The following is a 21,636-nucleotide window of genomic DNA, read 5'->3' on the forward strand; positions in this document are numbered from 1 at the left end:
ACACATAGACTCAGTTGGGAGACCTGGCCTTACCTCTAGCTGTGGGGCAGTGTGTGACCTCACCTCTCTGAACCACAGTTTTCTCATCTGTAAGGTATGATTCTCATAGCATTTACTTTGTAGGATGTTGTGCCTAGCTGCTCCCTTTCTCACTCTCTTTTTTGTTTTTTAAATATTTATTTATTTATTTATTTTGGCTGCCCCAGGTCTTTTTTTTTTTAATACATAAACTTCTTTAAAATTTTATTTTATTTTATTTATTTACTTTTGGCCGTGTTGGGTCTTCGTTGCTGCATGCGGGCTTTCTCTAGTTGCGGCGAGCAGGGGTTACTCTTTGTTGCAGTGCGCGGGTTTCTCATTGTAGCAGTTTCTCTTGTTGCGGAGTATGAGCTCGGACTTCAGTAGTTGTGGCACACGGGCTCAGTAGTTGTGGCTCAGGGGCTCTAGAGCGCAGGCTCCGTAGTTGTGGCGCAGAGGCTTAGTTGCTCCGCGGCATGTGGGATCCGCCCGGACCAGGGCTCAAACCCGTGTCCTCTGCATTGGCAGGCGGATTATTAACAACTGCTCCACCAGGGAAGCCCTACACTGGTCTTAGTTGCAGTCCGCGGGATCTTCGTTGTGGCCTGTGGGATTTTTTTTTTTTTCTTAGTTGTGTCATTGGAACTCTTAGTTGCAGAATGCATGCAGGATCTAGTTCCCCAACCAGGGATCAAACCCGGGCCCCCTGCACTGAGAGAGTGGAGTCTTACCCACTGGACCACCAGGGAAGTCCCTCCCACTCTCTTGATTCATGGATTCACTCTCTCTTTTGTGAGAGAGAAAGGGAATGAGTAGGCTGTAGGTGGAGTGAGGGGGAATTGGGCCTAGGGATGGACCCACATGTACCCTCACACACATTCAATGTTACTGGGAAGCATGTACACCTCAAGTCCTTGCATGGGAGCACCAACTTGGTTTTTCAGTTTGCCAAACAGAAGTTTCTTCTGCATGATAATTTTCATATATCTAAGACAACAAACTATGTTTATGGGACAGTCAGCTCAACTGCATATGAAATGTTGAAGATTTAAGAAATTCTAAGGAGTCTGAAATGTTAAACGCACTTTTATCTCACTCTGTGCTGTGAACTGTCTGGATTCTTTCTGCAAATTGTTACTGAGTCTATGTAATTCAATTGCTCTTCATTTTTGTGCCATATATTTCACATGGCCCCTGTGTTAGTTTATCTGTTGCTTCCTAAATTTAGTGGCTTAAAACAATAACAGTCATTTATGATCTCTCATGGTTTCTGTGTATCAGGAATTCAGTCAGGCATCAGTAGGGATGGCTTGTCTCTGCTCTACCATGTTTGGTAGATGGTAGTGGTGTCAACTACCATTAGTTGACTAGTTGGGGGTGTCAACTATAAGACTTGAAAGCTGGGGCCGGGGTTGGGGGGACTTGGAATCATCTGAAGGCTCGTTCACTCATATGTGTGACTATGGATGAGGGCGGAGCTTGGGGCTCACAGCCAGAACACCTACCACACGGTCTCTTATGTCGCCTGGGCTTCCTCACAACATGGCACCTAGGTTCCAAGGGCAAGTGTCCAGAGCGACACTTCTTATGCCCTAGCCTCAGAAGTCACACAAGATCACTTCTGTCACATTCTAGTTGTTACTAGCAAGTCACTAGAACCAGCCTGCATTCAAGGGAAGGGGAATCAGCCTGCTCCCTTTGAAGGGAGGCACGTCAAAAAATGTGGGCACATATTTTAAAATCATCATGATACTAATGAAAATATCAGGGAAAGCATGACATATTCGTGGTCTGTATTGTGAGAGAGTGCACGTGAGTAATCAAGAGCAATATTTGGGTACACTTACGGTAAAAAAAACAAAACTAGAGCTGTACTTATATTTATCAACATTTTACTTTTCACTTAATGTATGTTTTGTTTTGTGACTTTCTTTAGAAGAAAGAAAGATATTTTTGCTTAGTATGCTTAGAGATCTCTTTCACATTAGTAAGTTTAGAGATCTCTTTCACATTTGTCTTTAATCTATAATTTATTTATTTTTTATTGAAATATAGTTGATTTACAATATTGTGTTAGTTTCAGTTGCACAGCAAAGTGATTCCGTTATACATATATTTTTTTCAGATTCTTTTCCATTATAGTTATTATAAGATATTGAATATAGTTCCCTGTGCTATATAGTTATAATTTATTTTTTTTAATGGTGTTAGAAAGGGATCTGCCTTGGGTCAGTTTCCTGAGAAACAGAGCCCAAGATGGGGATTCTTTTTTTTTTTTAACTCAATATATTTGATGTGTAACATTGTATAAGTTTAATGTATACTTACTTTGACACGTTTGTATATTGTAATATGATTGTCAATGTAGTGATATCTATCACATTATATAATTATAGTAAGATATTATTGTCTATATTCATTATACTGTGCATTAGATCTCTGTGACTTATTTACTACTCATTACAAGTTTGTACCTTTAAACACTGTCACTCTTATCCCCTCCACCCCATCCTCTGGTAAAGACCATTTTATTCTCTGGTTTTTTACAGGTTTAACTTTCTTAAATTACACATATAAGAGACATCATACAGTACTTGTCTTTCTCTGTCTGACTTATCTCACTTAGCATAATGTGCTCAAGGTTCATTCATATCCTCCTTTCTCACAACTGAATAATATTTCATTCTGTATATGTGCTACATCTATTGATGGGCTCTTGGGTTGTTTCCATATCTTGGCTATTGTGAATAATGTTGTGATAAACATGGAAATGCATATATCTCGTTGAAATCCTATATTTATTTCCTTTGGGTACACACCCAGAAGTGGAATTGCTGGATGGTAAGGTAGATCTACTTTTAATTTTTTGAGGAACCTCTTTATTGTTTTCCATAGTAGTTGGACTTATTTACACTCCCACGAACAATGTATAAGGGTTTACTTTTCACCACATTCTTGCCAGAACCTGTTGTCTCTTGTCTTCTTCATGATAGACTTTCTAACAGGTGTGAGATGGTAGCTCATTGTGGTTTTGATTTGCATTTCCCTGATGATTAGTGATGTTAAGCATCTTTTCTGTGCCTGTTGGCCATTTTGATGTCCTGATGTCCTCTTTGGAATAACGTCTGTTCCGTTCTTCTGCTCATTTTTTAATTGGGATTTTTGGGTTTTTTTCCTTTTTTGTTACCTTTTTTTCTTTATTTTTGTGGCTGTTTGTTTGGTTCTTGTCTTTTAGTTTGTTTGTTATTAAGCTGACAGCTCTTTACATATTTTGGATATTAACCCCTTATTGAGGGACTTCCCTGGTGGTTTAGTGGGTAAGACTCTGCACTCCCAATGCAGGGGGCCCAGGTTTGATCCCTGGTTGGGATACTAGATCCCGCATGCATGCCACAACTAAGAAGTCCACATGCCACAACTAAAGATCCCATGTGCCACAACTAAGACCTTGTGCAGCCGAAAAAAACCCACCAACACTTACTGATATATGGTTTGCAAAATTTTTCTCCCATTCTATAGGTTGTCTTTTAATTTTGTTAATTGGGTTTTTTTTGCTGTGTAGAAGCTTTTGAGTTTAATATAGTCCAAGATGGAAATTCTTGACCAAATGACTGGGGAAGTATTCTCAGGAGAATGGGGTCATCAGAATAGGGCAGTGACAAAAAGCTGAACAAGAATGTGGTCTCACCTGGTGACTAGCTTTGGCTAGAGAAAGTTCTGGAGCCCAAATTGTATCACCAAGTTAGTTTCACCTGGAGGCAAGGGATCTACCTTTTTATCAATCTGGTGCTAGTCTGTCACTGGCCAAGTTTTTCCAGGAGGAGAGGTGCTGGGCAATTCTCTGGAGGTGGGGCAGGTGGGGGATGGGTGTACAGTTGGTAAAGGGACCTGGCTGGGGCACCAACAGTGTGCACTACAGTTCACCTTTGCACTGTTCAAATGTACTTGCTTCTCCCATTAAGTTCTCTCCATCCAGGTGCAGCTTCCCCAGGATTCTGACTGATCATAATCTCTGGGTAAACGTAGACAAGGAGGATTAGCTCCTGAGACTTAACTGATACTTATCGCCTCTTTCCTCTGCCATCCACTCATTCTAGCCCTCCCCTTCCCTTCTGCTTCTGGCTTCAGCTAGTATCTCTGCTGGTCTCGACAGTTTGTCTGGTGGGTTGACCCTGGCCCTCACCCCTGAAGGGTCTGAGTCCCTAGTTAGCATGCCCTGTGAGCCCATGGTGATGGTACTTGCCCACTTACAAATAAAACTCAGCATGGGGATCTGGAGATGTCTCAATGGATCACCTGAATGCTAAGCGTATTCCTGTCACCCCCATTACACAGAGGTGGTCCTACTTCCTGGTGATGACCTTGGTCTCTTACCCCTGCCCATATGGCATGTTCTTTCTTTGCCTGCTGGTCTATTGGCAGAAGGAGACCAAAGTGACCATGGGTTGGGTGTAGCTCAGAGTTTAATGGGACTCTTGCCATGTCCCCTGGTAGAAATGTCCATCCCCAATCTGGAAATTAGGATCTCTAGACTCACAGGGCCTAAAGTTAGGGGGTTGCAAGCACAAATTCCCCAAGGAGGTCACTGGGAGCAACACTAAGCGGGGCCACGCTTGCTTCTGCCCCTTAATTCCCAGGCTCATGTACCTATCTTCTGGGTCACAGCACCATAAAATAGCCATTGTTTTAAGGTGTACACCTTATTCCGAAGGATGGTACTGTATCCTCTCCACACTGGCATCTCAGCTGGGCCTTCCAGAAGTGGTTCCATCATCCTAGGGGGCCATCAGCTTCTGGGTAGTGCAGCAAATGGCAGTGTGTCCACCACTGTGCTTCCATTGTTGTTATGCGGGCCTCCATCCCAGGGAGAAGGATGCAGCTGTGAGTCATTGGCAGCCAACACTCACACCAGCCTGAGACGGGTACGCTGCCAGTAGAGGGGATTTGGGTGGAACACCAGCTGCGTTCACTACATGATCTAATTTAAACTTTTCCATATAGTTTTCCAATATCTTTTATTATTATTATTATTATTATTATTGGCTGTGCCACATAACTTGCCGGATCTTAGTTCCCCGACCAGGGATGGAACCTGGGCACAGCAGTGAAAGCACCGAGTCCTAACCACTGGACCACCAGGGAATTCCCTCTTTTATCTTAATAGTTTATCCTTATCCTCCCTCATATGAAGTGTCCCTTTTATCACATCCTTAATTCCTGTGTATACACTGGTCTACTCCTTGTCTTTCTATTCTTTTCCACTGACCTACTTGCCCAGTCCTGCATCTCTGGCATGCAGTGTTTAGTACAGTGTTAGGGTCGTTTTTGCTATTTGGTAGGGTCTACTCATCTGATTAGAGTCTGTTCATATGTCACTTCTTTGGGAAGCTTGGGTTACACAGTGGGAATTCAGTATGTAACTGTAAATGGAGGGCAGCCGTGCTGTCTCTTTTTCACTTTCATTTCATGCTGTGCCGAAGGGCTTGAGGGATCTCAGTTCCCTGACCAGGGACAGGGATTGAACCAGGTCACAGTAATGAAAGCCCAGAATCCCAACCGCTAGGCCACCAGGGGACTCCCACTTTCTCCCAATTTTAAAGCCAACACCTCAATCTCCCATCTGTGCTCTTCCTCTTCCTCTGGGTCTCCTCATCAAACCCAGGGATGCTCAGGAAGCAGAGGCAAAGCTTGAGTGAATTCCAGAAGGTGCCAAGGACCAAGATGAGACTAGGTTAAGACATAGACACAAAGCACTGCTGACTCTGTGCCTCCCATTTGGTCACCATGGTGTCCAACCATGTGTCCTCTGAATGCAGACAGATGGTGGTGCAGATACTGGGCTATGGGATAACAGGAACCAGCCCAGACATTGGGGCCAGTCTCCTCAGGTCTTAGCTGTGGTACACGGGCTCTAGAGCGCGAGTGCTCAGTAGTTGCAGCGCACGGGCTTAGTTGCCCCGGCATGTGGGATCTTAGTTCCCTGACCAGGGATCGAACCTGAGTCCCCTGCATTGGAAGGCAGATTCTTAACCACTGGACCACCAGGGAAGTCCCCGTTCTGTGTGATCTTGACAAGAACCTCATCTGTAAAAGTGGGAATAATAACCATAAAACTTACTTCCCAGGGTCATTACAAGGATTAAATGAGATAATATCTATGTATAAAGTGACTGGTAACATAATAGAGGCTAAAAAATATGATTCTTGTCTTTTCCCTGAATTTCATCTGCAAAATGGGGATGACAGCACCTTGTCAGTTTCCTGAAGGGAACCCAGGGGGACAAAGGTTGTAGAAAGGGTTCATAGACTGGGCTCTGGAGCCTGTGTTCAAACTCTAGCCATGCCTCCTACTAGCTGTGTGACCCTGAACTAATCACTTAACCTTGCTGTGCCTTAATTTCCTCATCTGTGAAATGGGGAAACAGTACTATCCATTCCATGGGGTTTTGTAAAGGAAAGAATTATTATACAGAAAGAGCTTACAACATCACCAGGCCCTTAGTCAGTGCTCAAGACACGTTAGGGATGATGATGAAGACAACTGAGCTGCAAGGTTGTACCTTCCAGTAGGGCAGGATGCCCCTCGGTCCTGTTCACTCCCATCCCAGTCTCTGGAATAGTACCGCAAAGGCTCATGGAATCAATGAATGGAGTAGGCTGTGCTGCTCGTCCTGATGGTCTCTGCGTTGGGACCATGTGCCCTCACTGCCCAGTTGGCCCGCCACCCCATCAAGACAAGGCACTGACATGGCATTCCCAGAGATCAGGTGCAGATCAGACTCCTTGGCCTGGCTTTGCAGAGCCCCCAGCTGGAACCAGTATGCTCCTGCCTTCCTTCACCCATCACTCACGGAGGTGTCTTCCTTGTGGGTGGCCTGGTGCTGGGGCTGTGGAGATGACCCCACCTCCTGTCATGTAGATAGAGAAACGAGGAGACTGAGAATGACAATGCAGGGTGGTCAGTAAGTGGACAGGGGGTGGAGCTTGGGGGCAGTGGGAGCTCTGAAGGGGCAGAGGAGACAGCAAAAGCTTGCCAGAGGAGGTGAAACCCAAGTTGAAGGTTGAAATATGAGAAGGATTGTGTCAGGTGAAGGAGGAGTACTTGCTACACAGGGAGAATGACAGGAGGGGCTGCTGCTGAGCAGGTGTGAGAAGCAGGATACGCGGCTGGCATAGAAAGTGGGAAAAAGCAGGAAGTGAGGTGCAAGGCTGCACAGGGACTGGGGGATTAACGGCCTTGAAGGCCAGGCTACAGAGCTGGGACTATATCCTGAGAGCACTGGAGAGTCAAGGAAAGGTATGGGGGTGGCAAGGCGGGACAAGGCGACCCTTGCTCTTCCCCATTGTTTCATGTCTCAACAACAACCAATCTCTTCGCTCTGTCTACTAGCCATGTTTGTTTCTGAAACCTGCCAAGCATATTCCCAACCTCAGGGCCTTTGCACTTGCTTCTCTCTTTGCCTGGAGATGTAGGGGGTGAAGATTTGCAGTTAGGGGTGGGAATGGGGTTGGGCCTAATATTGGGGTCTGGGTGAGGATCTGGCTTGGAGTTCATGTTCGTGTGTTCTGAATGGACCTCACTATGGGACCTGCTGGATGACTTTGGGGTCATGCTTGAGTGTCCCGGCAGATGGAAGGGACAGATCTCTTGGGAGCATTAGTGTGGCTGGTGGGGACTGGGCTCTAAGCATGGGATGGTGGGGCATCGAGGCTTTTGTCACTGGTTGGAGGCATTATGTACCATTGGGGCAACCCTTGAAGGGACTGGGAGGGGCCTCATAGCAGGGGTCAAGGCACTTGAGTCAGTGAGAGCCTGGGAGGTGGGAACGACTTTTCCAGTTTCCAGATGAGGAAACAAACGGAAGCTCAGTGAGTTTAAGTAACTCGCCCAAGCTAGCGATGGACAAAGGGAGGATTTGCACCCAAGTCTGCTGACTCTTAATTTGCTAGTATTTCCCAGGCATCAGCTTCTGGTGAGACCAAAACAGAGATGGAGACACGTGGGCTGGGAGGTGGGGCAGGACAGGTGGCAGAGCTAATGACATCTGATCAAACGCCTTGGACAAATGGAGCTGGGCCTGGGATGGGGGCCCATTCCTCCAGCTGTGAAGGGCACCTGGGTGCCCTGGGTGTCCAGAGAGAGAAAGTGAAGTCCCCAAGAGGAATAGGAGGGGGGGTGAGGGTGAGCCTGCCCTCTGGGGTGAGATTCGGCCCCACATACACTGCCCACCTGTGCATAGCACCAGATCGGGTGTCTGCCTCCCTCTTCCCCTCCCCCCTCCTCCACTACCTGGCCTGGCCCATGCCTCACTGCACCCACTCAATGGGCCTAGTCTAATCCCTTGACATCACCACCTGCCCAGCACAGGCCCTGCCTGGCGGCCTTGGCAGCCCCCAGGCTCAGAGACACAATTTAGGATCCCCCACCTCAGAACCCATCTTTCCCTCAACCTCTTCCCTCCTTCAGCTCACAGTTCCGATTGGGGATACCCCAGATCCAGTCCCAAGCTGGGGGGCAGGTGTCTAGAATCTGTCCTGGCCTTGCTGTGTGACTCCAGGTAAGTAGCTGCCCCTCTCTGGGCCTCAGTCTCCTTATCTAAGTCTCCTCTACCCCCAGCTAATCACGTCAACCTGTTTTGGCTTCCTCTCAGCACCTTGTAGCTTTAGGAAATTTTGTTTGTTTATGAGTTCACATGTTTGTTGTCAGGGGACCACTGGACTGTGTGCCCCTTATTATTCACCCCGGTGCCCGCACACAGCAGGGGCTCCATCGATAACTGCTGACTGAATGTGTACATGGGTGAATGAATGAACAGATGTAGCTCCTGCCTTAGCAGGAAGCATATGGACCTTCTCCCTCCACACCAGCCCCAATGGGGGAGAAAGGTAGAGCAGTATTTCAGCCCTGAAACTGGGTGGAAGCAGGGTGGGCGTCTGACCCACCATTTTCTGACTCGGCGGGTAGACAGAGGCTGAGAAGTGAATCTCCTTTATGGAGAGACTGGGAAAGCTCTGGAGAAGGACCAGGACCCCGGACCTGTCTCTCTGCCCTCCCTCTCTGCCACAAGGCTTCCCCGGGCGGGGGTGGGGTGGGGGAGGGGAGGGCCTCAGGTATATGTCTGTGTGTCCCTGTGTGCTTTACCTGGGCAGAGGGCAGCCACTGACCCAAGATCTCCCAGGATAGCAGAGGCTGAGACACGGCTAAATCTCAGGACTCCTGACCTCCAGCTGCACACGTGTGTGTGTGCATATGCGTGGCCATGGTGTGTGTACACGCCATATGTATATGTGTCTGCTCCGAGCATGCGCCTCTGGTGGGGTGTCTGGGTACGGTTGTGTGTTCATAGGCGTCTGTGTGGACGCGTGCGCAGTCCTGTGTCTGGCTCTCCCTGGCGGGGTATGTGGTCTAACACGGGTGTAGGCATGTCCACTAGAGTGTCAGCTCCAGAGGGAAGGGATTTGTGTCTGGCTTGCTCCCTGCTCTATCCCAGCATCTGGAACAGGGACAAGCACACAGTTGCGGTCAATACATCCTTGACTGACTAAACATATGAAGGTGTGTGCACGTGTCTGGTGTGTGCCCACTTGCTAACCCGTGTGTAGACGTGCACATGCTCCTGTGTCTAAAGGTACACCTGGGTGTGGGTGATGTTGCTGACATGTCAACCTCCTGTCCCTTTTCCAAACTCCTCAGCAGCCAGGGCCCAATGCCTGGGTCCCCGTGGGGCGGAACAGGGGCCTCCTCCTCACAGGAAACTGGATCCCTGGACGTGCAAAGCAGCAGGGAGCAGGGCAGCCCCTTTGTCCCCCGATAATCCCTTCCCCGCCTGGCCCCCTTTCTCCCAGCAACCGGGGTTTAAGGTCGAGTTTGGGGGCTGTAGGGGACGAGGGTGTCACCTCAGTGTCCCCTTCCCTACATATTCCCTGTGCCCAGGGCTTCTGACTCCTTCCCTCCCTCGTGGGCGGCCCTAGGGCTCAACCCCAGGTATAAAGCCACCTGAAGGGCGGGAGGAAAGATGCCCCAGAACCACCTGGAGACTGCAGAGATGAAGGAGCCAAGGAGAGAACATGAGCTATCACCCGCCGCGTGAGTGAGGGAGGGCGCCAAGGTCCCGAGGCCAGGACGGGAGCGCGTACCGCCTGGCCCTCTGGCCCGTCTGACTCAGGTGCCTGGCTATTTTACATCTGTTGCGAACCTCCAAATCCTTAAACACAGAGGACTTCATTCGTCATTCATTCATTCAAGAAATATTTACCAAGTGCCTGTTAGGCGCTAGGTAGTATTCTAAGCATTTGGGGACACGGCAGTAAAGAAACAGGCAAAAAGTTTGTTGAATGAATGAATGGGCCTTCACCTTCAGGCCTTCCCTTAAGTTCTGAATTTCTGGGAATTCAGGAATGTAGACAGGGAAGCCAAGGAGGCCACCCTGGTTTGTCTCTCGTCTCCATCATAGCTGGTGACCTTAGGGAATTGCCCTCCTCTCTGATCCTCACACTGTTGGTGGGGACAACTGGGCCCAACCCTTGAGAAGCCAATTTGGCAGGATTTACTCAAATTTAAAATAAATACACCCTCCAATCCAGATATTTCCACTTTCAGCAGTTCCCCAAGAGGCTGGGATAAGGATGTTCACAGCAGCATCCATTCATTCAAAAAATATTTATGGGGACTTCCTTGGTGGCGCAGTGGTTGAGAGTCCGCCTGCCAATGCAGGGGACACGGGTTCGAGCCCTGGTCCGGGAAGATCCCACATGCCGCGGAGCAACTGAGCCCGTGTGCCCCAACTACTGAGCCTGTGCTCTAGAGCCCGCGAGCCACAACTACTGAGTCCGCGTGCCACAACTACTGAAACCCACATGCCTAGAGCCCGTGCTCCCCAACAAGAGAAGCCACCTCAATGAGAAATCTGCACACTGCAAAGAAGAGTAGCCCCCCACTCGCCGCAACTAGAGAAAAAGCCCACACGTAGCAATGAAGATCCAACACAGCCAAAGATAAATAAATAAAATGAATAAATTTATTTTTAAAAATATATATATTTATCAAGCTCTGCACTAGGTGCTGGGGAACCAGCAGTGAATGAAGCAGGTGAGGTTTCTTCTTTCCTGGAGCCAACATTCCAGGGGGAGAGACAGCAACAAGCAAGTAGACAAAGAAATCAATGAGGGATCTGTAAACAGCAGAAGTCTCTGAAGACTACACATCAGGGAGACGGAGGGGCTTTTGAGTTGAGGCCTGAAGGACGAGAAGGAGCAGCCTTGGGTAGGGTTGTGGGGTGCTCACGGCAGGACCCAGCAAGGCAAAGCCTGCATGGGGCGCAGCAGAAAAGAGGGGCCAGGTCTGTAGCCCACACGGAGGCTTTCACTGTGTTAGGTGGGAGCCACGGGAAGGTTTGGGCAGAGGAGGGATCTAGCTGGAGTTGGAGAGTTGCGAGGTGGCGGAGGGAGGCAAGGGTGGAGACAGAGACACTAGAAGAGAGAGAGGTAGCTCGCTTCTAGATACTTCTTTTCATCTTTTAAAATTTTTTATTGAAAATAACGAATACGTACAGGGAAGTGTGCACAAGTCCTAAGTATACAGCTCAATGAATTTTCACAAAGTCAAGGTATCCTTGTCATAAGTGCTCAGATCAAGAAACACAGACAGACCGAGGGAGTTCCCTGGTGGCCTAGTGGTTAGGATTTCAGGCTTTCACTCCGTAGCCCAGGTTCGATCCTTGGTTGGGAAACTGAGATCCCGCAGGCTGCACAATGTGGCCGGAAAAAAAAACACAACAGACCTCTTGGCCACCTTTTAAGGACAGATCCAACAGGATTTACTGTGGGTTGAACATAAGAGAAGGAGAGAATGAGGCGTCTAAAAGGACCCCATGGTTTTGACCTGAGCACCTGGGAGAATGGATGTGCTCTTCCCTGAGTGGGGAAGGCTGGGAGAGGAAGGGGAAGAGGGCATCTTGAGCTGAGCATTGGATTTTTTTTTTTCTTTTGAGCATTGGATATTTTGACTTTGAGAAGCTTATTAATATCCAAGGGAAAATGTCAAGCGGGAAGTTGAATACATGAGTCTGGAGTTCAGGGGGATATTCTGGGCTGGAAATAATGGGCTTAAAGGATGGTTCTGCCCTGACTTGGATACACAAGATCATTGTAGCCCACAAGGGCTGTACCCACTTGAGGAGCTGTTATGATGAATGAATGAATTGGCAGGCGAGGTGCTGACCTCTGATTTCTCCTGCCAGCCGCCCTCTGCCTGCTGACCCTGCTGCTGCCACCCCTCAGTCTGGGAGCCCCCATCTCCCCAGCTAAGCCCATCAGTCAAGCCTACAGCCTGGCACTCTACATGCAGAAGAATACTTCAACACTGCTGCAGACTTATGTGAGTGATACGGCACGAGCAGGGAATGAGGGGAGAAGGGCGCCACTCTCCCGGCCCAGCTCTGGGTAGGGGAAGCAGAGCAAGGCCAGAGGAAGGCTCCTCCGCGGGTCCAAGGGTATAGGGACTCTGCCATCTAAAGACATACTCCCAGGAACGTTGTCACTGATGGCTGGCTGACCTTGGGCAAGTCATTCCTTCTCTCCCAGTCTTAGCTTCCTCATCCGCCAAATGGGCTGGTGATCCTGCCTTGGCTGACCTCTCAGGACTATTAGAAGATTCAAAGGAAGCACATAGAGGGAAAGGCTTTAGGGGAATCATGATTCTTTCCACAACTACCTCATGCCCCGTGCTTTCTCTTTTTCTTTTTTTTGATAAATTTATTTATTTATTTTTGGCTGCATTGGGTCTTCGTTGCTGTGCACGGGCTTTCTCTAGTTGTGGCAATTGGGGGCTGCTCTTTGTTGCGGTGCGCGGGCTTCTCATTGCGGTGGCTTCTCTTGTTGCAGAGCACAGGCTCTAGAGCTCAGGTTCAGTAGTTGTGGCTCACGGGCTTAGTTGCTCCACAGCATGTGAGATCTTCCTGGACCAGGGCTCGAGCCCGTGTCCCCTGCATTGGCAGGTGGATTCTTAACCACTACATCACCAGGGAAGCCTGCCCCGTGCTTGCTTGAGCCTAAGCCATGCTGGGAAGTCTAGCCTTATTATCTTTTTAAAATATTTATTTATTTTTGGCTGCGTTGGGTCTTCGTTGCTGCACGCGGGCTTTCTCTGGTTGCAGCGAGCGGGGGCTACTCTTCGTTGCAGTGCATAGGCTTCTCATCGCGGTGGCTCCTCTTGCTGCAGAGCATGGGCTCTAGACGCATGGGCTTCAGTAGTTGTGGCACATGGGCTTAGTTGCTCCACGGCATGTGGGGTCTTCCCGGACCAGGGCTTGAACCCATGTTCCCAGCACTGGCAGGCGGATTCTCAACCACTGCACCACTGGGGAAGTCCTTAGCTTCATTATCTTATTGACTCCTCAAATAGTTCTGAGAGGTGGATTTATAACCCATTTTACAGATAAGGAATACTGAGTTTTAGAGAAGGGGAATAATTTGCCTGAGGTCACAAAACCTCAGGTCTAGAAGTTCAAACTGGCAGCCTCCTGATTGGGTCTGACCCACAGCTGTTTTGTTTAGGCCATGCAATGCTTGTTCAGATTCTGTGTATGAGTACCTGTCAAAAACAGGCACAGGGATCCTATTGGCCTCCTGCCACCCCCACCCCCCTCTTAGTCCTGCCCTCTTCCCCAAGTGACATGATCTGCCTGGTCCCTGGAGGCCCTGGGGTTTGTGACTCTTCTGCTGTGTTATACTCTAGGTCCACGTGAAGTTACTTAATCTAGTTTCTAGTCTCATATCCACCAAACCCTGGGTAGCTTTGGGTACCCTGAGCCTCAGTTTCCCCACGTGTAAGATGGGGATGTAGGACCAGATGATCTCTCAATTAGGGGATTTATCAGTGTGCATTAAAATTCTGTGGGCCTAGGTTTGTGGAGGCGAGAACTTTAATGGAGAAGTCACTCAGCTAAATTTAATAATATTAATAATTATTTATTAATGATTATAATAAAATGAACAAACATAAACCACTAAATGCTGTGAATAAAAAGGAAATAGGGCTGTAACTATTATACGTTGTCAATAATATATTTATATTGAAAATATTGCAATAAGTAGCATAGTCATAGTGTTCATGATTCTAATAGGTAGTTCGTGAACAATATTAATGCCCTTATTGTATGCCAGATGCTGTGCTAAGTGCTTTATACGTTGCGTTGGCCAACTAGTTCGTTCAGGTTTTTTTTTTTTTTTTTTTTTTTGCGGTACGCGGGCCTCTCACTGTTGTGGCCTCTCCCGTTGCGGAGCACAGGCTCCGGACGCACAGGCTCAACGGCCATGGCTCACAGGCCCAGCCGCTCCGCGGCATGTGGGATCTTCCTGGACTGGGGCACGAACCCATGTTCCCTGCATCAGCAGGCGGACTCTCAACCACTGCGCCACCAGGGAAGCCCCATAGTTCGTTCAGTTTTGAGTAAAAATAAAAGACACATCTTTTGGGCCACAACAGTGAGAGGCCCGCGTACCGCAAAAAAAAAAAAAGAAAAAAAAAGAAAAGACACATCTTTCATTTTCACCAAGAACTTTATTGAACAATGTATTCATTAACCGAACTAACTTTCTGGCCAGCCCAATATATTACTTATCTTCACCATAATAGTGACACATGGGAATTACTGAAGCTGTGATTCAAAGTTGCACAACTTGTACGTGAAGGAGGCCAAACTGGAACCTAACAGAGCCTGGGCTCTGTGCTAGAACATTTCACCAACTCCCTGAGAGGCAGGGAATGTCAACTCCCCCTGGGAAGATGCCAGTCTCATGGAAGGCAGATGTGAAGTCAGGGGAGACCCAGGGCAGCCTTTTGGCCTCCTCACTCCCGTCTCTGTCCCTCATGCAGCTCCAGTGCCAAGGCAGCCCCTTTAGTGATCCTGGCTTCTCAGCGCCAGAGCTCCAGCTCAGCAGCCTGCCTCCTGCCGCCGTCTCCTTCAAGACCTGGCATGTGCTGAATGATAGGGAGCGTCTGAGCTGTGCCCAGGGGGCCTTCCTGGCCTTGACCCAGCACCTCCAGCTCGTGGGGGATGACCAGAGTGACCTGAACCCTGGCAGTCCCATCCTTCTGGCTCAGCTAGGGGCTGCAACACTCAGGGCCCAAGGCCTGCTGGGCAACATGGCTGCCATCATGACTGCCCTGGGCCTGCCTATCCCCCCAGAAGAGGACACTCTCGGGCTTGTCCCCTTAGGGGCCTCGGCCTTCGAGAGGAAATGTCGAGGTTATGTAGTAACCCAGGAATATGGCCATTGGACTGACCGAGCTGTGAGGGACTTGGCTCTGCTCAAGGCCAAATACCCTGGGTAGAGGAGGTGGAACTTCCCGTCAGAGGCTGCAACACTTCCCCTTTCACAACGGACTATTTTCTGCCTTGCTTCTTGGCTAGAAAGGAGACACATCTTGTCTAGGAGACAGGGCTTGTGTACCATGTATTTGGGAAAATTTCCTGGTAACCAGGCCTCAAGTCGCCACTGCCTGGGCCTTCCTGCCTAGGTCCTATGGCCTCCCTTCCAGATCTGGGTGGGACTCTATGGATATCATTTTATGGATTACCAGTCCAGTGGTACTGGTTGCTCACCTCCTGGGTGGAAAAAAGTATCTCTTTGAAGTGGCTTCACTTCCCACTCCACGGGGCAGTACAGTTGGTCTCCTTCCTGGGCTCTCCCTGAGACCTTCTCCCTCCTGTAATTTCGGGGAGGTCCAGGGGCTGCCTTCTTGTCTCTGTCTACCTCACTTCCTGTATGAAGATATGGACTTTCTGAGCAACTAGGCCTCCCTTCTTGCTGGAGCTCATTTCCTCCCCTAGTCTACCTCTCCGACTACGGCCACTGTTCCAACTTCCCATCTTAAGGGGCTTCACTTCTTATTCAATGGACGTCTGATTCTTGAAAAACTAAGGGTTTGTGTCACATCTGTTTCCTGCTCAGGACACATTCACTTCCTGTTCTGGGCTGAGAGATGGCATCCCTGGCCTGGGGCTCTCATGAATCTCCTATTTATACTGTGGCTTTTGGGGATGTCTGGGGGAACCAGTTTGTAACCCAAGGACCTTATTCTCCTTAAAGGTGTCTCCCCATTTTCAACAACTATATATACTGGTAACTTTAGTGTTCTTTTTATTTTTAAACATTTTATTTACAAAAAATTAACTTATTCTCGTAAATAAAACTCTTTTTAAGGGGTGATTTTTTTTTTCTCTCCAGTAGACCTAACTTGGGGGGAAGGGAAGGTACAGGGAGGGATAGGGCAGAGGGAGGGGAAGAAGGGAAAGGACATCAAAGGCAGAGGAGGCAGGGCCGCAAAGGGTGGGATGTGGGAGGGGGAGAGCAGCAGGTGGAGTGACCCTGGGGGAAGGTGGCTGAAATTTGTCTGGAGGAGCCCACCCACCACAGGGTCAGCAGACATGTCCCTGGCCAGGAAAGGACAGAGAGAAGGACAGAGGGAAACAGAGTGCCAGGTGTCCCCTTGAGATGAGGCGCAGATGTACACATGCTCACATGGGGCCAAGAGGAGGCAAGAGATGGGGAGAAGGGGAGACAGAGATCCTCAGCGAGGCAGGCCCAAGCGATGGAGAAGAAGAGGGGGAAAGCAAGGAAGTGATAGACATGGGAAGTCACAGACGGAGACAAGGAGGCCCCAGGGAGAAAAAGAGATCGAGAGTGTACAAAGCAAATAGAGAGATGGAGACGGTCGGAGAACACAGAGACGCTGCTGGAGATGGAGAGGGATGCAGAGGGGGAGACGGCCCAGGAGGGGACCGCGAGCTGCGGCGCGTGCCCCGCTCTTAGGCCGGGCCCCCGGGCGCCAGCTGGCCTAGGTCGGCCTCGGTGCGGCTCACCCACTCGCGGTAGAGGCCGCACACGCGGAGCCCCAGCACCTTGGCCGGGAAGACGCCCGCAGTGACAGTGGCCGCGGCAATGGCGGCGGCGGCGGCGGGCTCCGGTCGGGGCCCGCGGGTCTCGGCGCCCAGAGCGGCCAGCACGGCCTCCACGGCGGCGCCCAGGGCCCGCGCCTGGCGCGCCGCGTCCTCCAGGCGCCGCAGCAGGCGCAGCGCGCGCGGGTTCAGCTCGGCCTGGCGGCGGCGCACGACGTCCAGCAGCGGTGGCAGCGCGGCTAGCGCCGCCTCGTCCAGCCGCAGGCGCTCGGGCACCGGCAGGCCCGCGTGGCCCGGGGCCGGGGCGCTCAGATCGGCCACCGGCAGCCGCGGGGGCGAGAAGCCAGGCAGCCCGAAGGGGTCTCCCTGGTGCTGCACCTGCGGAGACGCGGCAGTCAGGGCGGCTCCTCCGCCCGGAACTCAGCCCTCCACCCCTCTCCTGGGTCCTCAGTGTCACCATCTCGTAAATGACACACTCCGGCCAACAGAGAGGCTGTGTTTGAGATAATACAAAACAACAAAAACCACTGTGCGCTTTACACCACTGCTTTGTTTCCTCATCTCCTCAATGGAGATAATAACCATATCAACTTCATAAGGTAGTTATGAGTCTGTTAAAATGCTTAAGGCAGGTCCTGACTCATTGGAAGGGCACAAAAAACGTTAGCTCTTTTATTAATGCTATCTGACAGACCCAGCTTCAAATCCTGTCTCCACCACTTACTAGCTGTGCCATTCAGTGCAAAACCGTTTCCTTCTCTGAGCCTCAGTGGTCTCCTCTGTAAGATGGGGGAACCGTTCCCTGTCCTGCCTGCCTACCACGGACCTCTTGAGAATCACAGAAGATAGTGCAGGGACCGAGTTTGTTTCACTCCCTCCCCCCATTCTTCCCCACTTCTGCACCTGCTTGACACACAGCCAGGGGCTCAATGAATAACTGTCATGTGAATTGAATGAACAAATGAAAAGATAAAGGTGATTTGTAATTTGTAAAGATGCTATAACAATACCATTTATCCTTTCCTAACATTTTGCTTCTGGTTCAGGCACTGTGCTGCTTTAAACACACTATTCCTAATCTTCCCAATAATAGGTGTGATGATGATGATCATGGTCTTGTAAATGAGGATATTGGGACTGACTTATCCTAGGTCATCCATCTAGGAAGGGGCAGAAGCTGGAATTTGAACCAAAGTTGGTAGGACTACAAAGCTAGCTTTATTATCTTACTATTGCTGTCATAATTATTAAATTATTATGTTTAATGTTATTAGTACTGCCCATGGTCACAACAAGTTGGCAGGGCTACAGTCTATCTGATTCAAAACTATACCCTCCCTCCACTACATCAGAGTATTTTGGGGAACTATCTAGTTTCCTTTGTCAGTGTCCTCTGGCCAACCAAAGATTTTGGCAGATCCTTCTCCTCTGTAAAAGTGTCCTCTTGGGATGGCATTTTTACCCCTAGATTGAAACCCTTTCTTAGCTTCTCTGCATAACACAGGTAGAAGAGTTCACAGCTCATCTTATTCAACTGCCTCCTTTTTTATTTTTTTTGGTCCTGCCGGGATCTTAGTTCCCCGACCAGGGATTGAACGCAGGCTCTGGCAGTGAAAGTGCCCAAATCCTAATCACTGGACCTCCAGGGAATTCCCTTAACTGCCTCCTTTTACAACTGGGGAGTCCCAAGCTCATGGAGGTGAGATGACAAGATCACACAGAGCCTAAGAACATAGGTTTCCTGACTCCCAGACCAGAGTTCTCTTCACTCTCTCAGGTTCCTTCTGTCTTAAAGTACCAAGGAGGGAGCCTCCATGCTGAGGCTAATGGAGGGGCATTTGGGGCACAGACAGGGTCCTCCTCCAATTTGCTGTGTGGCCAGGGGCCAGTTACTAACCCCTCTTGGGAGCCCCAATTTCTGCAGCTGTGAAGTGAGATTGAGAAAATGGGTGGTCAAGGACCCCTTGATCTGTATGTACTTCCCCATTCCCCAGGCCCCTGGTACCCACACCCCGAACCCCACTCACATATTCCTGGAGCAGCTGCTCAGCATATTTGGTGAGGAGGCGGGCAAGGCTGTGTGTCTGTTGGATCTTGGACTCCAAGTGGGGAAGGGGTGAGATTGAGGAGTCAGCCTGGGGGTCCTCTGGTGGGAAAAGGGGGGGAGGAATGAGGGCACCCCAACCCCTTGCTTCTTGACCACTTCTTCCAGGCTGGCTCTTCCTGAACCCGGAAGCTCCACTCTGAATTCTCCACCTTTTAAGCCAGGCAGGTTCTGTCCCATTCCAACTGAGGGAAAATAGGGCACCAGACATTTGCCAAATGGTTGTTCTCCTGAAATGTGTTCCCTGTCCCCAAATCATGGTTAAAATCCTATTAAAGCCAAATTCAAATACTGCCTCCTCAGTGCAGCCTCCAGATTCACTCCTCCTTTAAATTAACTTCTTCCTTCTACTTAAGGCCATTTGTTCATACTTCCAAGGCGGTTCTTTTAATATCTCTTTTATCTGTGAGAATCTGCCTCAGCATGGGAGCCCTTTGAGGGCAGGGCTCACGTATCTCTGTACCTCAGTGATTGTTGGTGGAATTCAGCATCATCGAAGCACAGAACTTAAAACTGAAACAAGCCTTTAAGCCCATTTTACAGATTGGGATACTGAAGTGCCATTTCTTCCCTGATGGTCCTTCTATGCAAAACCGTGGGCTGGGCACCGTACAGTTTCAATGAATCAGCAACCGGCCTTAACCAGCACAAGTTAGAGGGTGGCGCCCCGGGAAGAAGAGTACATTTCCCGAGACGCCTAGCGCGCGTGCCCAGGGCATGCTGGGGACTGTAGTCCTAGCCCGGCAACTCCCGACCCGCCCCTCGCTAGAGTTTGCCCCGCGGGTCCCTATCCTTAACAGCCTCGACTTTCGTCTCCTGTTGTCACTTACCAGCCCCTGTGGCCCAAAGACTTCCGCCCCTAACTTTACCCCTCCTTCTGGCTCCCAGCTCTGCTTCTTTCCCGGTACTCAGAGAGGGTCCCGGCGTCCTGCCCCAGCCACGACCCCAATTCTCCCCCAGGGTGTACTCGAACCGGTAATCTACCTCCTGAGCCCAAGTCCCTGAAGTCACAGCCCCAGGCCTCCTCTAAACTCTGGCGCTTGCCCCTTCCCACAGCTGACGCACAACTCACCCGCTCGTTACCTGACACCGGGGCCCTGCTCTCCCCCGCCCAGGCCGCTCCCTTCCCGGACCTAGGGGTGGCGGGGACCCAGACCCCAGCTTCCAGCCCTTCTGACCCCTGCTCCCCTCGGCGCTCGAGATCCGGCCCTTCAGCCCCTTACCCAGATTTCCCTCCCTCCGGCTCATGCTGGCCCCAGGCTGATCCCGGTTGCCTCCACGCCCCCCTACCGAGGAGGGGAGAAGGGGGAAAAGGGTGGGGGCGTGGCCCGGCCGTAGCCAATCAGGGCTCAGACCCCAACAATCTACACCCCCTCCCACCCCACCTCCGCCGCCCCAGGCAGGATTCCTTGGCCCTGAGCTCAGCTCCCTGCATGCACGGCCTAGTCGGGAAGGGGGCGGCAGGTTGTCTGCAGAGTGGACTCGGGACCTGCAGGCTTGGGTTGCCGGGGCCTGGGAGACAGCCCTGAGTCAGATGGGAGGAGAAGGCTCAGGCTCCGACCTGAGGGAAGGCTTGGCGCCCGGGCTGCTTTTCGGAGAAAGCTGGGGAGGGGTGGGAGGTGGAGAGGGAGCAGCTGGTAGGACAGGAATGTGCTGCCCTTCCTCTTGGCTGGGGGAGGGGAGAGCGGGGTGCGTGAGAGGCCAAGGTGGGGGCCCTCAGGCTTAGGCCATACCTGCCCGGACATACACCTCCCGGCCTATCTCAGATGTCTCCTGCCCTTGCTTTCACAGTCACTCCTACTAGGCGGCCACCTCACCTCACCTTACCAGACCCAGTAAGAGAATTCTTCTGACACACCCGCATCTACTGAAGGGTTTTCACACAGGAACAAACTTAAGAGACAGGTACAGGGAGTCATACCCACACGTCAAACCACTAACCTGATGCAGACAAATGCTGAACGGTCTGTACACACTTACTTATCCCCACAAATGGTTCCCAGGCACCCACACTCTCCTGAGCTCTGGGACCCAGAGATGATCCATTCTTGGTCTCTAGCCCCCTGAGGAGCTCACAGTCTGATGGGGAAACCATAGACAACAGCTTGTTATGGGGTTTGTGAATGAAGAAACTGGGAAGGAGACCTGTGTGTCTGTGAGTACATTGCCATGTGCAGACAACTGTCAGAATAAAGGAAGAAAGAGATGAACTGGCAGAGGGCACAGCAGGTGGGGCATCACACACTGTGCGCGGGCTTTCTCTAGTTGCAGTGAGCAGGGGCTACTCTTCCGTTGCGGTGCGCGGGCTTCTCATTGCGGTGGCGTCTCTTGCTGCGGAGCACAGGCTCTAGGCGCACGGGCTTCAGTAGTTGCAGCACGTGGGCTCTAGAACGCAGGCTCAATAGTTGTGGCGCATGGTATTAGTTGCTCTGCTGCATGTGGGAGCTTCCCAGACCAGGGCTCGAACCCGTGTCCCCTGCATTGGCAGGCAGATTCTTAACCACTACGCCACCAGGGAAGTCACCATCACACATTTTTTTAACAGAAACTGTTGTTGGGTATTTACTATGTGCAAGGCACTGTTCTAAGTTATACAGGTATTAACTCACTCCC

The 21,636-nt window shown here is 50.4% G+C and overlaps 2 protein-coding genes across 2 annotated transcripts; one reads left to right on the forward strand and one right to left on the reverse strand.

The window, feature by feature from the left end:
- Window positions 1–10,086: 10,086 nt before the first annotated feature.
- Window positions 10,087–15,352, forward strand: LOC309832255 (cardiotrophin-2-like; the record flags this gene model as incomplete). Its single annotated transcript, XM_082669876.1, has 3 exons — window positions 10,087–10,105; window positions 12,258–12,394; window positions 14,894–15,352. 3 exons carry the CDS (start codon window positions 10,087–10,089, stop codon window positions 15,350–15,352), a joined length of 615 nt encoding a protein of 204 aa, XP_082526002.1.
- Window positions 15,353–16,690: 1,338 nt separating this feature from the next.
- On the reverse strand, window positions 16,691–20,323 carry LOC309833303 (cardiotrophin-1-like). Its single transcript, XM_082671529.1, has 3 exons — window positions 20,247–20,323; window positions 18,947–19,065; window positions 16,691–17,297 (listed from the first exon to the last, which is right to left on the reverse strand). Exons 1-3 carry the CDS (start codon window positions 20,269–20,271, stop codon window positions 16,830–16,832), a joined length of 612 nt encoding a protein of 203 aa, XP_082527655.1. The 5' UTR covers window positions 20,272–20,323; the 3' UTR covers window positions 16,691–16,829.
- Between the last annotated feature and the right edge of the window lie 1,313 nt (window positions 20,324–21,636).

This window comes from Grampus griseus, assembly GCF_964374135.1.
Source record: "Grampus griseus genome assembly, chromosome: 14".
Classification (NCBI taxonomy): domain Eukaryota; kingdom Metazoa; phylum Chordata; class Mammalia; order Artiodactyla; family Delphinidae; genus Grampus; species Grampus griseus.